Genomic DNA, 15,046 nt, shown 5'->3' on the forward strand with positions numbered 1-15,046 from the left:
TTAGGGTTCCTTCAGGTACTTCGGCTTCAACAGTCCAATGACATGCAGGTTAGGTTAGCCGGACTTTCTAAATTGGCCATAAGGGTGGATGTCATCATGCAGATCTCTGTGTCTGTTTGTTAGCTGTGTGATGGACAGGCAACCTCTTCTGTCTCTGCCCCGCTTCTCTGTCCCCAGTGTCACGACTCTGGTTGGTTAAGCATTTAAAAAATAGACCAAGGGATGGGTGAACTTTTTTTAATGTTAATTAAGAGCCCATGTTGGCTTATCAAAGATAGGATCTTCAGGTCAGCCTTCATTCTATAGCTTGTATAGTTCAGTGCTGCCAACATCAAAAACTACAGGAAGTTGGTGCAATGCAAAATACAGTTTTATAACTGGGTTTTTTGTTTTTTTTGAAGCGTAATGTAAAACGAATTAAATGTAGTAAGTAACATGTGGCATGTGGTTGTTTTTCTAGAGAAAAGAGTTCTAATGGGTGCAATCATGTCCAAGTCTCTCCTCTGAGCAGCTCATCTCAGTTAGACTTCCTGGTAAAATAAAATACAGTAGATGACATCATTTTTCATTATTTTGATGAAAAATTAACATACATTACAATACATTACATTACATCTCAAAATGCATTTTTGGTAGAATAACCAGTGACATCTGTTAGATTATAAAGCTTGCATTCTCGACATTGGTAAGTTGTCATATTTCCGATTGACTGACAGATGTATAGATATCTACCAACTACTCAAGGCCACCTTTGTGGTACTTCTTGCTGCAGTTTGCTGTGATGGCACGCACGCATGCACACAAACACTCACACTCTCTCTCTCTCACACTCACACACACACACACACACGCACGGACACACACAAAGAAAGAGACAGCTGGTGATAGAGCATTTTGGTTTGTTTTACCCTTCAGTCATTCTTGACTGTGCGCGTTTCCCCATCCACATACAGTATAGGTGCCACATTTTGTACATTTGTCTCCTCAGGAAAGGGAACAAAGTTATGTAGAATTGTTGTCTGGAATAAAATGTGTTTTTGTGCTTTGCTGAATGAAGTTATTCACCCCCAAACCGAATGTGTCAATAAAAGTGTGTATGACGAGAATTTTGCAATGCTTGTGAAAATGGTATCACTGGGGTTTGGAGGATTGATTGTAGACATGATGCTTCAGTGCCTCTAACGTTGCTAAGTACTACTGTACCTCCTCTCCTCTCCTCGCCCCTTCTCGTCAGTTGATGCCCACTGCTACTGTCTCAGTCTGTGCAGCATGATATATGTCTAATGGGCTTCAGGTTCCAGTGTAGCATGACACCTTCAGTAATCCTAGCCTGTCAGCTCCACTATACCTTCCCTGCACTAATCCATAAGGGCTCTCACGCCAAGAAAATGTTGGTTTTCTGATGGCGCGCAAGTGAGCCCCTTCTCCATATTTTCCATCCATCTATTTCAAGCAATCTGTGTGTGTGTGTGTGTGTGTGTTGAAGATGAGCTTGGAGACATAACACTCACCTATAGTCTGTTTTATATATACTGCTTTTGCACAGAGGCAGGTCTTATTGACAACTTTCTTTTAATTGTTTTTATAGTTTGTGACATTAACACTGGTCGGCTTTGTGTTTAATCTTAAACATGTTTCAGGATATACTGTTGATCTTCCAGTATGATACACTTTCATTTAGCACTAATACACAATGTCTTTTATGTGTTTTTTCAGACTTGAGAAAGACATTTGACCAGGAACCTCTTGGAAAAGAAGTGTCACTTGAACAGGAAGTGTTACTTCAATGTCGCCCACCCGAAGGCATCCCAGCTGCTGAGGTAAGGTCCAAAAGGGTGTTTCATGAAGCCAGTGCACGTTTGTTGTTAGGATAATTGGTTTGAACAGGTAAGTACTTTTCAGGGAAATGCAGGCAAAATGCTCTCACCTTAAATCCACCCAACTGACTTCTTTAAAAAGAGGTAATTTTCACTGACTTTTGGGATGGGTTTTTGGAGATATGCCATCATTATTCTTGGCATTATTTTTTGTTAAGTATATAAAATGTTAAAATATCACCTACAATATTGTACTGCATAGTGAGCTCATGCATTTTTTAGCATATATTGTAATTTTGGCAGTGCCAGTCACTGATTCTGTTCTTCTATTCTCTAAATAATTCAGGTAGAAACTGTGTGTTGATTACAGAATTTGCCTCAGTTTTAAACTTGCCTATTTCAGAGGTTTCAAATAAAATAACACTGAATAAATCTGACATGCCACACTGCGCAGATAAGGACATTTTTCACCACTGCCCGGGTTATTAAAGTTCTTTGGGTATTTCCTGAACATCGGCCTGTCACTGCAATTTGGAGGAGAGAAAATTGTAATTATCTGCCGAGGGATAAAAAAAAAAAATACATTCAGTTGTGTGACTTTGCTACCTTAGCTTGGCCAGTATCTCCTCCCTGCCGTTCTTTCTCCCTGCCCAACAGTAGAACCCTATTAGGACTGTATTTGAAAAGGCTCAGTTGAGATTGCAGGACCATAGATACAGGATGAAAGTGCGGTTTGATGGTTTGGTCGGGAGGTGTTTTTTTTTCAGTTGTGAGTTGTTGGGACTGAACTCTGTAAAAGCTTATGAATGACCCGGAAAAGCTGAGTTAAGTGAGTGGAACTGCACAGCATTTATCCCTGCTGAAAGTGCTGACAAGCTCAATGGACGAAAGTTTAGGAGTAGCACTCCGCAGACTCTCCTCATACAATCCAGGCTTTAGTCTGATAGTTTTCCTGTAACAGCTGTATAGTAATGGTGATTTCTACAGCCTGTCTGAGGTTACTGTAAGCCCCGGATTAGCTCAGTGTAGCGATCAAAGACCTAGCTTGATTACAATCATACCACATCCTTCTGAATTGCTGTGGCAATCCAGATGTACAGTGAAGAGTAAACAGGAGATTCTGTTCGCCTGGAGTAAAGGAGCCGCTGTTGTTTTAGTGTAGATACCATCAATTGAGAAAACAGAGCACTCATACGATGTTTAGCTATTGTAGTAATTGACCTCTTTTAAAAACATTATAGTCTTTTCAGATTTCCATTCAGACTAAAGTCAGTAATTGCTTTCTATTTACTTTTCTTTCCATGATCTACCTGACTTTTCAGTGTGTGTACAGAGGCACACTTCCAGCTCTTTTAACTAGTCCCTCTTACCTCATGGCTGCTAAAAAAGACAACAGTTCCATTTCACTAGATAGTTCCCCCACCCTTTTCTTCTGAACTCAAACTCAGCTGCCTCGGAGGGAAAAAGGACAAAACCGAATGCTGCTTTTTCATCTGTGTTTGTCAGGCCTCTTCTCACATAAGCTCGCCAGAGAAAAAACCTTGGAAAAAGCAGATGGGCTAAGTCTGTGGTTACATATGAATCTGGAGAAATATGTAGCAGCCGCTGTTGAGAGAAAGATCTGTCATATTTCACCCGCTCAAGACACAAAAAAATATAGAGAGGATGAAGGCAGAAGGAGAAGAGCTGTTAAGGTTTGTCGGGGATTGGATCCACTGAGTTGTTGTCAGGCCTCCAATGAGCTGTCAGCTCACTCTGTGGTTCCTTTGCAGGCCTTTGCCCAGAGAGCAAGAGGCTGGCAGGATGGCAGAGCTGTGGCGGAGCCATAAAAACCCCATACTTTCACAGCACTTTTTTTTTTTTTAATCATGTGCCGTGTGGCTTCTCTGTCATAAAAAAGTACAAGTAAGGCATGCACATCTGCTGACTGTCCATGTACTACATTGTCATATGTTTTAACTTCCACTGACATGTTCCCATGACAGTGTACCAGCAAGGACATTAATTTGCCTGCATACAGAGAACTTGCTGCCAAAAGACTGTTCGTCCGTTCCATGTAATTACCGGTGTGATTCCTGGCTCACCAGCCAAAATTAATTCACATGGACTGCAAAATAGATTCACCACTAATAAATGACAAGGAAGAATCTGAATTCTGTGCTTCCTCTTTTCAATTCAGTATATGTATATATATATATATATATATATATATATATATATATATATATATATATATATATATATATATATTAAAGAAAATCTAGCATTTCATTCATTATGTATTACAAAATACACTCATCATCTTCTTATTGTCTTGATTTTTAAATAGTTTTTAATCTACTTTCAGTTTCTTCTGTATACATGGCTCTGCATAAGTGTTTTATTTAGCAGTTTTTCTTTTACAGTTTGGTTTCATTTTAAATATTTGCATGTTTCAGTTTTGACTGCTCAAAAGTGTTTGGCTTTAGTTTATCTACTTATTTTTTTCAGTGTTAGTTTCTGCTAGTTTCCTTCATCCAATGACTACTGGGATAAGCCACAGCCTCCAAAAGTAGTAGAGAAAGAGCATAGATGGATTTATTTCAGAGGGAAATTTAAGACACACACAGGAGGCATTACAGTATAAACACTTAGATCACACTCACGTAGACACCCCAGTTTCACGTAAGATGAAGTAAAGCCACCCAAAGCCGGTTGTGTTAACAGACTAAAACTAACAAAGTGGGACATTTCCTACACATACATATACAATATACAAACAAGCACTGGTCTACAGATTGGGGTGTTTTCAGTCCCATTACCACAGGTGTGTAAAATCAAGTAACTAGGTAAGCAGTCTTCCTTTTAAAAAATAATGGGTCATTCTATAAAGAGGTCACTGAAGATTTTGCTGTTATGGGATGCTACCATTGCAACAGGTCAGGTTTGGAAATGTCTTACCTGCTAGTGGAAGTGGAAGCATTTAGGAACCACAGTCACAAGATGGAAGACCATTTAAAGTTACAGTGCGGGATTGCCGAGTGTTGAGGAACATAATGCGTAATTCACCAACACTCTGCTGACTCAATAACTGCTCCAAACCTCCTCTTGCATTAACATCAGCACAAAAACTGTTCACCGGGAGCTTTGTGACATGGGTTTCGATGACCCAGCAGCTTCTCTATGTTTAATGTGTAGATAAAACAGTAACTTTGTCAATGTAGTATATTATTATCTTAAGTGCATAATATTGTTCTTGCTAGTTTTTTGTTATTTTCTGTGTGTAGTTTTTTTCCGGTTAACTTTTACTTAACTGTAATAACCTTGTCTATTGCTACTGTTGATTGGTGTCTAAAAACATTGTTCCACAGGTAGTAACATATTGCTCTGTTGTTTCGCTTTAGATTCTGAGCTGTCATTAGAACTGAAAGCACTGATAGTTTGTGTTACTTCAAGCTGAATAGTTTTAGTTAAGCTTTCAAAAAGGCGTTCTGTCGAGATCAGCTATAATGCCAAAAGTGTTTCAGCTGTTTGAAACGGTTAGTTACCAAAGTAGTTCAGCGTCCTCCCAACCACATGCATACTTGCACATTCAAAGAAGAAAGAAGCCCACATTTTGCAGAATCAAAGTAAGTCAATCCTAATTAGTTTTGATCTCAGATTACAAAGAACTGCACTGTTTGATGCGAGCTATTATCTATCTCCTGGTTCGTCTTTGTCTTCCCACTTTTTCAGATGATTTACATTATAAGCTGTCATGATGGTTTACCATAGTAATGACATCCTGTGATTCTTTTTAAGTGGTTTTGAGTTTTTCTTGGCTTTCTGCGTGGGCTGTTGCCCTGAAAACTAAACATTATGCTGAATAGCTTGGATTGCTTCTGTGATGATGCAGCAAGTTTTCATAAAAAACACATGAAACATCTCAGAGGTTTTGGTACTTGAAGTTCAATCTAAGCCATTTTCATGTTTACTTAACTTATTTTTACTGAAGCACAATTAGTTGTGGAATACACACACACACACACACACACACACACACACACACACACACACACACACACACACACACACACACGCAGTTTTGCACACACAAAGAAAACAAGCAGCAGGCATTTATCTTGGCTCTCCCTGTGACCATTACCAATGGAACTTTGGCCTTTGAGAGCTGAAATACAGCGAGTTGGGTTTCTGGAATAGCACAGGGATTAAGTCATCTGAATGTCTTGTATGGTCTGAATAAATTAGACACTCAACAGGCTCCCTTAAAGTCATTGTTACACCTTTCCATAGCCATGAATATTTGATATGTACTTAATGAAGAGCAGAAGGAAAATCTAACTGTTGAGGCTATTCTAGGAACAGTAGAATCGGAGTGATTTGGCACAAAGGCTCTGTGCACTGTTTCACTGTTATATCGGCTTAGTGGCTGAGTGCTATCCGTAGTTATAATAATAAAGGTAAAGATGGGAACTGAGAGCTTCTCACCAGCTCAATGCAGATCCTTCCCTTTGAAAACCCTCAGGAGGCTCTTTCATCCACATCTAAAGGACCTCTAGACAAGCAGCAGCGGCCTCTTTTTATACTTAATATGTGGCAGCCTTATAAACTCGACAGCAAAAAGAATTGTTTCTTTTCTTCGCCCATTCCCTCCGTCTCCATTTCGGAGCGCTTGTCACAGTCCTGAGACAAAGACAAGAGTTCAGAGGTTACGCAGGACCGGGAGGCACTGTGCCTATTTCCATGGAAGCAGGATTTTAATTCAGGCATCTCCTCAGTCGGTCGGGGTCCTGCCGTGTTATCACGGGTAACGAGTCATTGATGCTCTGCAGGGTACGGGCCCTGCTGCCATGATTAAGTCCATTGGCTTACTAAGAAGAAAGATGGGAAACACAAAGATCTTTACTTCACACTTTCTCATCCAGAGAGGGGAGAAAACTAATGCAGATGAATTAAAACAGCTGAGACACAAAATTCAATCCGTTTCAGTTCATGAAAGATGTCATTGCTAATTTAAAAATATGTTCAAAATGCTTCATTATTATATAAAATCCAGTATAGTTCTTATATCTGGTATGCGGCACTTATCAAGCTTCATCATCAACCCCATTTTACACATAGAGCATGTAAGCGATTAGTGTTTTTTTAGCCCACTTTTACTTAATTAGTGACATGAAGGCATGCTGCGACCGGTTGCCCATATGTTCACCTTGTCAGAAAATAGCTGAGTGCTTTTACTGCTGTAAAAATGCTGCATAGTTGCGTTATGAGAGTGCCAAGAATGTCAAGAGAAAAACACTTTAGTGCCCAGTGGAACAGGGAGGGCATTTTCATTAAGGTAACCCATGGGAAGAAAGAGTCACAAGGCCAGTCTAAATCCCTGTGGCAACCAACTAAAGATTGCCCTTCAGGCACTCACCTGTCAATCATTGCAGGTTTCCCGTGAAAAGACTGCGATTAATCCTAGTAGCCCCGCATTTGTGAGGTCTGCTGCCCTCACAGCCATTCTACTGTTGGGTGGGTAAGGTTTATTTGTCAAATGTATTTCATTCTGAAGATGATTTTCCCTGCATATATTAAGTCAGACTTCTGCTGAGAAAGGAAAGAAACTGTTGTAGAAAAAAAATTCCTGAATTCCTGCTCCCTGTAGTAACAGTGTGTGGTGGTTGTGTTACAGTGAGGGAAGTATTTTGGGTCTCTGATCAATATAAAGGTGTTGTGAGTGACTTTATTCTATCAGAAAATATTTCTGTGTCTCTTTTTGCGGTATAAGAGGTCACCGAGTAAGTTAATTCTGAAAATGATGTGGATCATAAAGTACAGTTTCATAACAAGCAACAGCATGTGGATTCTATCTGTATAGTAAAGACGGAAGCACTTGTAGAATCACTGACCCCATAGACTTCCATAATTAAATGAACAGCATCCATCCATGAATGTATTCTACAACTCACCCACTTATATTAAAGATTAGTTATACATTATTATAGTTGTGGCTGCTTTTAGTGACAGGTGGATGCTGACACAGCAGCTGTAGCCAGTAGTTGCTCATTTGAATCACTAAGTGGATTGCTTAATTGTATTAACAGCTCATCCAAAGGGACTGTGCTCCAGTTTCTGTGGGGGAACTCTATTTGGATATTACTTTCTTGAAATAATTAGCAGGTGCCCATGTGTCTCTCTGATGCACTTTTAAAGTCTATAAGTGCTCTTCGGTAACCAACCGTGCTTGTGTCAGCTGATATCTTAGCAGTCCAGCATCTCGTCCACCGGAAGCAATTTGCAGCAACGTCCTTACCAGAGATCGTAGAAAGTGACATTTAGCAACATTATGATGACAGGTGAAATAACCACTGGCAACATGAAGTGGGTGAGTCCCGAGTTAAACTCTTCTCGACTTGCGAGCAACTGAAGCAGCTGCTGGTAAGAATAAAGGCTACAAGTGGTATGACTGGATGGTAAATGAATCAGAGAATTGCTTTGGCAATGTCCGCGAGCAACTGACCATAAACAAACAACCAAACAAAAAAGCAAAACATGACGAGTGAATCAAATCGCTTCCTGTGTGAACGCCCCTTAAGACATTGTTTACTTTAATCTGCATGCAAGAAACTGATTCTGGAAGACAAAACCAAACCAACATTATGTATTAAAGTCCCACTCGCCATTTGTAAGATTTTGAAACTTTGGCTATCTGGAAGCATATTTTTCACAAGCCCTTTTTTAGCAATCAAATAACGTTTGTTACAGATCATATAGTAAAAGAATAACTAAAACCCCACATTTTCCCAAGCAAAGAATACAACATAGTGCGACTGTTTTTATTTGGTGGGAAAATTATTTCTGTATCACCTAAAAAAACCCAAAAACCTCCTTACCGCTTTTAAGCTGTTTGCACTGGGCTTGTGCTGTTTCAGTTTATTCGTATTCCTGAAGGTTGCATTCTGTATACCAAGTGAGATCTGACCTCTTGAGCAGCAAAGAAACCCTCTCCCTTGATGGAGTTATCATCTAAGCTTTGTTAAAAGTCAGGGCAGTCTCAGGGAAACCAAGCACTGAATGCAGAGAGTGTATTAAACAGTTCTCTGACTGGGAAAGCCAGAGCCTTAGTAATGGTTTGTGTTAGGTTGTTATTTAAAAATTCTAATGAAATAACATGTGTGCCATGCCTCTCAATAGCCAACTTGCACTTATCCACCCACATGTGGTGAATTTATTAAAAAAAAAAAAAAAAGTATTGGCAGAAATCCCATAATCACATCATCACTGTCAGAATTTAATCATCCATTTAGTGACAGAAGGAGGATTTATAGAGACATTTTTAAACTATGGATTCTTAAGGTAGTTTCCCAACAAACACACATTGGTAAAAGAGTATCGTTTTGCCACACGTATGAGGTAAATGTACTGGGAAAGGGGAAAACAGAGTAAGCAGTGCCTCGCTATCCTTGGAGCCAGTTTAAGAAATGCCTGTGTTACCTCAGCAGACTGTAGAGGAGAGCTAAAGGTGGAAATGAACTGGGAGAGGTCATTATTCCTGGCTCCAGTCTTAGCGATCCATCTCCTCTATGGACACCTACAGTAGTAACCGCTCCAACTCCACTACTGTTATCTAAATTTGCCCTCTCTCCTCCTCCTCCTCCCTAACCTGTCCCATTCCAGCTCCTCCACAAACACCCTCACAGACAAATATACTGGTTCGGCTACAACAAGCAATACCGGCATTAACGCTCACACTAACATTTTTCCCATCACATCTCAAGATATCACACGTTTGAGCATTTGGGCTTGTTAATATTTATACAGCTCACATTTCCATACTTGTCATGCAGGCAGATGCAGAGCATATGGCTTGTTGTCTGTAAGTGAATGATTGAATAATCAGTTTATAACCTTTAGTGGCTCATTCTCCAGGTGTGTCATTCAAGCCTGGAGCGGATATATACTGTGAAAAAAGGGAAATGAATAAATTACATCTGATAGATAGTTATAGTGCATGTGGAAAAGCAGAAGAGCTCATAATGACTTCTCCGTAGAAGTCTTGCACATTGCTGTGGAATATTTTTTTTCTCTCCCCGTTCTTTCTTTTCACACCCCTTTCCACCCCCACACTCTTCTGTACACTCTATTTCTGACACAACAGCGATGAGTAATGAATGGTTTTGCTTTGCAGTGGTTCTTAACAAGTGAGAGGATTGTATACAGTGTGTTCTGTCTATTGGGCTAATTAGTGTTTTGCTGGCACACCCAGGCAGAAACATCCCACTCAGTGGCTACTCCTACATTGCTGCTGTAACCAGGTCTTCAGCCAGTAATGTTTGCTAGTGGGAGAAGAAGTGACAGTGGAGGCGCACCGAAGCTGCACTCTTATTTGAAAGCTGGGTGGTTTAAAGGACGTAGGCCACCTGGGTAGTCATTCAAAATAGAGCTATGCCTCACTGAGAGCAAAACTAATGGTGCAGCGAGGGGCTACAGCTCCATTTATTAAGTTTTGATTTTAGACATTCAGGCTAAGGTCGTGGAGTTGCATGTAAAATAAAATAACACAACATATCAAAGCATTTAGCAGCTAGTGCTAACTATAAAACACTGTAAAGGTTTACCTTATGAACTCCATGAGATCTCAATATGTCAGTCTTGTTTAGTGCTCATGTCTGCTGACCCCAAGTGGCCGTGCTAAAAAAACAAATTGTGTTGGATGTAGTGGATGAGTGGATGGATGGATAGATGTTTCAATGATGGATGGATAAGTGGGTGGTTGGATGGATGGATGGATGTACAAAAGCAGAAATTAAACATCAGGTATGTTCCTTCCTGGAGAACTGCATCACTTCACGTGTTGAGTAGATTCTCACCGATTCTGTGAAGAATACTGCTGTCTGTTTTATCACATCAAATTCCACTCATTGTTCTTTAGCTGCTTATCTTACTCTATCAAAATTAGGGGCTGTAGCCTATCTGAGGGGAGTACACCCTTCAGTCCCTCCTTGTGATGAGACTCCATCTTCAAAGCTCAAAACTGGACAGATTACGCTATGAACCTTTCCAATATAAAACAAGGTGTAACTTTTCTTGACTTTATTAAAGCTTTTCATGAGTAAAACTGCAGAAAAGCATAAACCCATACTAACATTACTGTGACTCCACTTGGTGTAAAGCCCTAATACTTTGACAGGAATGCAAAAGGATATAGAGTCACTCCATACCAAAATCAGTTATTTGGCTTCAGTTAAATTTGACCAAACTTAAAATGTCATTGTACCAACATTTAAAACGCAATAACTGAGAATACTCACGGACAGTTTCCAAGGCAACAACATAAACCCATCATCCATAGCAGAACAAGCTAGTCACACCATGTGCTCTGCCATGCCCCACTACCACTGACTGCACTTTCTTAATGCCATAAGGTGGCACTGTGGTTCACGAAACTTCTCAAACATTTGCATGCTTTGATACCGAGAGCAGCTCAGCATGAGCTCATCCTCCAGTGTTTACCAGTGCAACAAACTTTTGGTTCTCAATGTCTAATACTCTGCCCCAAACAACTTATTACGTAAAAAACCTTCCATGAACTCTTTATTTTTCAGTAATGATGGGAACAAACGTTAGTATACAAACCTAGCTTTTTGTGTTTGCATCTTCATGTGGCATTATCACAGTGTGGTTTATAAATACGTTTTCTGTGATTCTCATTTAAAAATGAAATAAAGGGTTCTGGTATAATTCATCTGATTGAACAGGTAACCCATGTACTTTAAAGCAGTTGCAGAGGCCTTGGTTCAAATCTGCTCCAAGGCCATTTACTGCATGCCTTTGGCCTGCTTTACCGTCTTCTCTCCTCTATCCGTCTTAAGTAAAGGCTAAAAAATACATTAAATTAATCAAAAACTGACCAATTCACCATTTCATTTGTTCCATGCAAATTTCTACAAGCTACATTTCTTGAACAAATTTGTCTTTCCAGTGGAATAACCCAGTATTTTATATTTGCACGAGATTTGCAAACTTCAGATGATCCCACCTCTGAAATAATTTAGTCTACTCTGTGCACAAGAAGTCAATGGACTTTTATTGGCTTCAATGTCTTTAATTTTCTTAATCGATCTGTATTATTTGTGTAAATACAATTCAGTATGTTGATCTGTGAATATCGATGTAATTTTTCTTTGTTAACCTCATGCTTTAGACTTTGTCCCTTCTCATTCATCTTAAATCTTCCTTTCTTCAAGCCAAAGTCACTTGTTTGTAACATTTTTCCCCCCAATCGTCCATCTTTCTTCTTTCTTGTCCGTCCTTGCCTCTCGGTGATGATGTATTAGATATATTTTGGAACACTAGTGACTGCCCTCCTGGATGTGCACCTGCTCTCCTTCTCACTCATCTGTCTTTCTCCTCTTTGTCTTACCATCTCTCATTTACCTGTCCCCCTCCATTCCTAGTTCTACGTGCCCCCCCACCCCACACTCACTTTCCCTCTCTCGCTCACTCTCTCACTGTGTGTCACTTGGCTGTCTTCAGCCAGACAGGCTTTTTCTTTATGGCAGCAGACATGTGGCAATTTCCTTTCGTTAATGACAAGAAATGTGCCAATTACCTCTCCGGATGTTTTACTGCCAATCAGACGCTAACGAGCTGTGAGCGTGAGCATTTGGATGTGTGTGTACAACTTTGTGTATCTGTGTTTATGTCTTTTGAATCTGTTGGCATGAAAGAAACCTGAACAAGTTCAATGTGACATGAAGTTTTCTGCACATATGCAATTAGTATACAGGCTGTGTAGCTTAGTTCCTTTAAAGACTGGTAATAGATTAGATCATACAGAAGTATGCCGCGCTGTGATTGTGATTCTGTTCAGTTCAGGTTTATCTATATAACGCCAATTCACAACAGTAGTTGCCTCAAGGCACTGTATTATTGTAAGATAAAGAACCTATAACGATACAGAGAAATCTCCAACAATCAGATGACACCCTATGAGCAAGCACTTGTCACCAGTGGGAAAGAAAAGAGGGACACAGGACAAAATATGCACTGTTGAGCTGAGCCAGAGATTAATAATAACTAATGATATACATATAAACAAACACATAGTAATTGAAAAAAGGTGAGTGAAGGAGAAACACCCAGTGCATGATGGGAAGCCCCCAGCAGCCTACGCCTATTGTAACATAACTAAGGAAGGATTCAGGGTCACCTGATCCGCCACACTTATTACACCACATATGCATAAACAGACAGTCTGCAAAGAAGAGTCTGTAAAAACACTTCCACCTGAAAAAGCACAGGTCATGCTAAAAGTATTCTTTCACGACATATACAACTTACACACAATATTACACAATACACACTATACATATACATACACAATATTACAGTTTTTGATGCTTGCATGTTGCACTTTGAATTTTACAAAATTTATATGTGTGTGTGTGTGTGTGTGTGTGTGTGTGTGTGTGTGTGTGTGTGTGTGTGTGTGCGAGAGAGAATTTCAGTGGCCCTAATCTTCTTCTGTAACATGTGGCTTTACCTGTTCAAAGTACGTTTCAAATTAACAGAGCATATGTGATATTGTACAAAGAAATCCTATCACATGAAGGAACATGCCAAAAAATAATGGTTTCATCCTTTAAATGTGCAAATTTGCTGCTTTTACTTTTAAGAAGTTTGATAATAAAACCTGTTTAAGCTACCTGTCAGCAGCAAACCTCAATTTAAAAAAAACAACAACATTAAACATGCATTTTTAAGCCAAGTCTAAAACTGACCCATTTGGCTGTTTTGTGATCTTTTCGAATGTCCGGAGCATTATCAGTTGCCTGACAAAGAAACCATCAGTCACAGCCCTGTAGCCAAACAACCTTTTATAAATGAGTCCTAAATATAGTCGGTACAAAATAATCGGTGAACCATTGCTCAGTTTAGCTCTCTCACACGTTTCCCCCTTTTGACATGAGTTTCTACCACTTTATATTTCTTGTCACTCTGTCTCCCTCCCACCCCTCCATCTGCACTGAAAAGCGCTTTTGTTCAATTTTTAATTACCTTCTCATATAAAAGTGCTCTTGACATCTGAACACAGCAAATTTGAAGAGGCAGCCTCTGTGATTGGTGCAAAATTGGATAACCACCTCTTTGTATCAACTGTCAATCTCTATTCTAAGAAGAGACCTTTCACTTTTTAATTCCCTGTGCCCAACACACACTGATGCAGGCACCAAAAGAGAAAATATTTATGTCAAAAACAACGACAACAACAAAAAAAAAACCAGCCATTGTTTCTCCTGTTTGCATCATTAGATTGTTTGCTTTTGGTATTGCTTGTGTGTGGGAACAAAAGACAAAAAATGGCAATCAGATCACTGTCAAATCTTTGTTCTCTGAACATAGGGGTCCTTCTTTCTGTTAGTGCTCGAAATGTTTCAGAGTTTTATTCATTATTAAAGACTGAGACACACACATGCACAGAAAATGTATGGGACCCGTACTCAGTAACTCCCCTGATGCCTGCACTTAAATTAGTCAGTTCTACATATATAAATATACGTAGAATTCTATACATATGTATAGAATATAAACCTTCTTGTTATATTTTTACAGTTACAGTTTGTTATTGCCTTCTTTGTAGTGAGACCATGGTAATGTACACAGCATAGGTGACTTAGTTGTGTCGGTATAAAATAAGAGAAACTTTGTAGAAGATGTCTGACTGACACCTGAGCTGCTGTCAAAATAATTTAAAGAAGACAGCTCAATAGCAGAAAACAACTAACTATAAACACTCACCAGCCACTTCATTAGGTACACCTTGCTAGTACCAGATTGGACCCCTTTTTACCCTCAATCTGTCCTAATTCTTGCACAGTTCCTGCAGATTCAGCAGCTGTACATCCATGATGTAAATCTGCTGTTCTACCACATTGCAAAGGTGATCTATTGGATTGAGATCTGGTGACTGTAGAGGACATTTGAATAGAGTGAACACATGAATGGAGCTGAATGACATGATGTGTTACCCTGCTGGATAAGTGTGTGTGTGTGTGTGTGTGCATGTATATGTAAACTCTGCTTTTATTAATGATCTAGACAGAAGTCTAATGAACTAGGTTAACATAAAACATTTCTTTTTGCATGAGTTCCTTGCAGAAATTATTATTTTTTTAAATAATGATGTATCTGTGAATGATCTATCTTCTATATATTGCAATATACAGTCTGTCATGCTGCACTTTGTTCTCAAGGGAGAGAAA

General features: G+C 39.5%; 1 protein-coding gene across 3 annotated transcripts in view; it reads left to right on the forward strand.

The window, feature by feature from the left end:
- unc5c (unc-5 netrin receptor C) overlaps positions 1-15,046 on the forward strand; it is a 122,318-nt gene that overhangs the window by 78,403 nt on the left and 28,869 nt on the right. For all 3 annotated transcript variants that reach the window (XM_040000237.1, XM_040000238.1, XM_040000239.1), the window contains exon 4: positions 1,717-1,820. In XM_040000237.1, coding sequence (XP_039856171.1) covers positions 1,717-1,820 — 104 coding nt within the window. The remainder of the gene's footprint in view (positions 1-1,716; positions 1,821-15,046) is intronic.

This window comes from Simochromis diagramma, unplaced genomic scaffold (genome assembly GCF_900408965.1).
Source record: "Simochromis diagramma unplaced genomic scaffold, fSimDia1.1 OVJJ01000596.1, whole genome shotgun sequence".
In the NCBI taxonomy this organism is placed as follows: Eukaryota; Metazoa; Chordata; class Actinopteri; order Cichliformes; family Cichlidae; genus Simochromis; species Simochromis diagramma.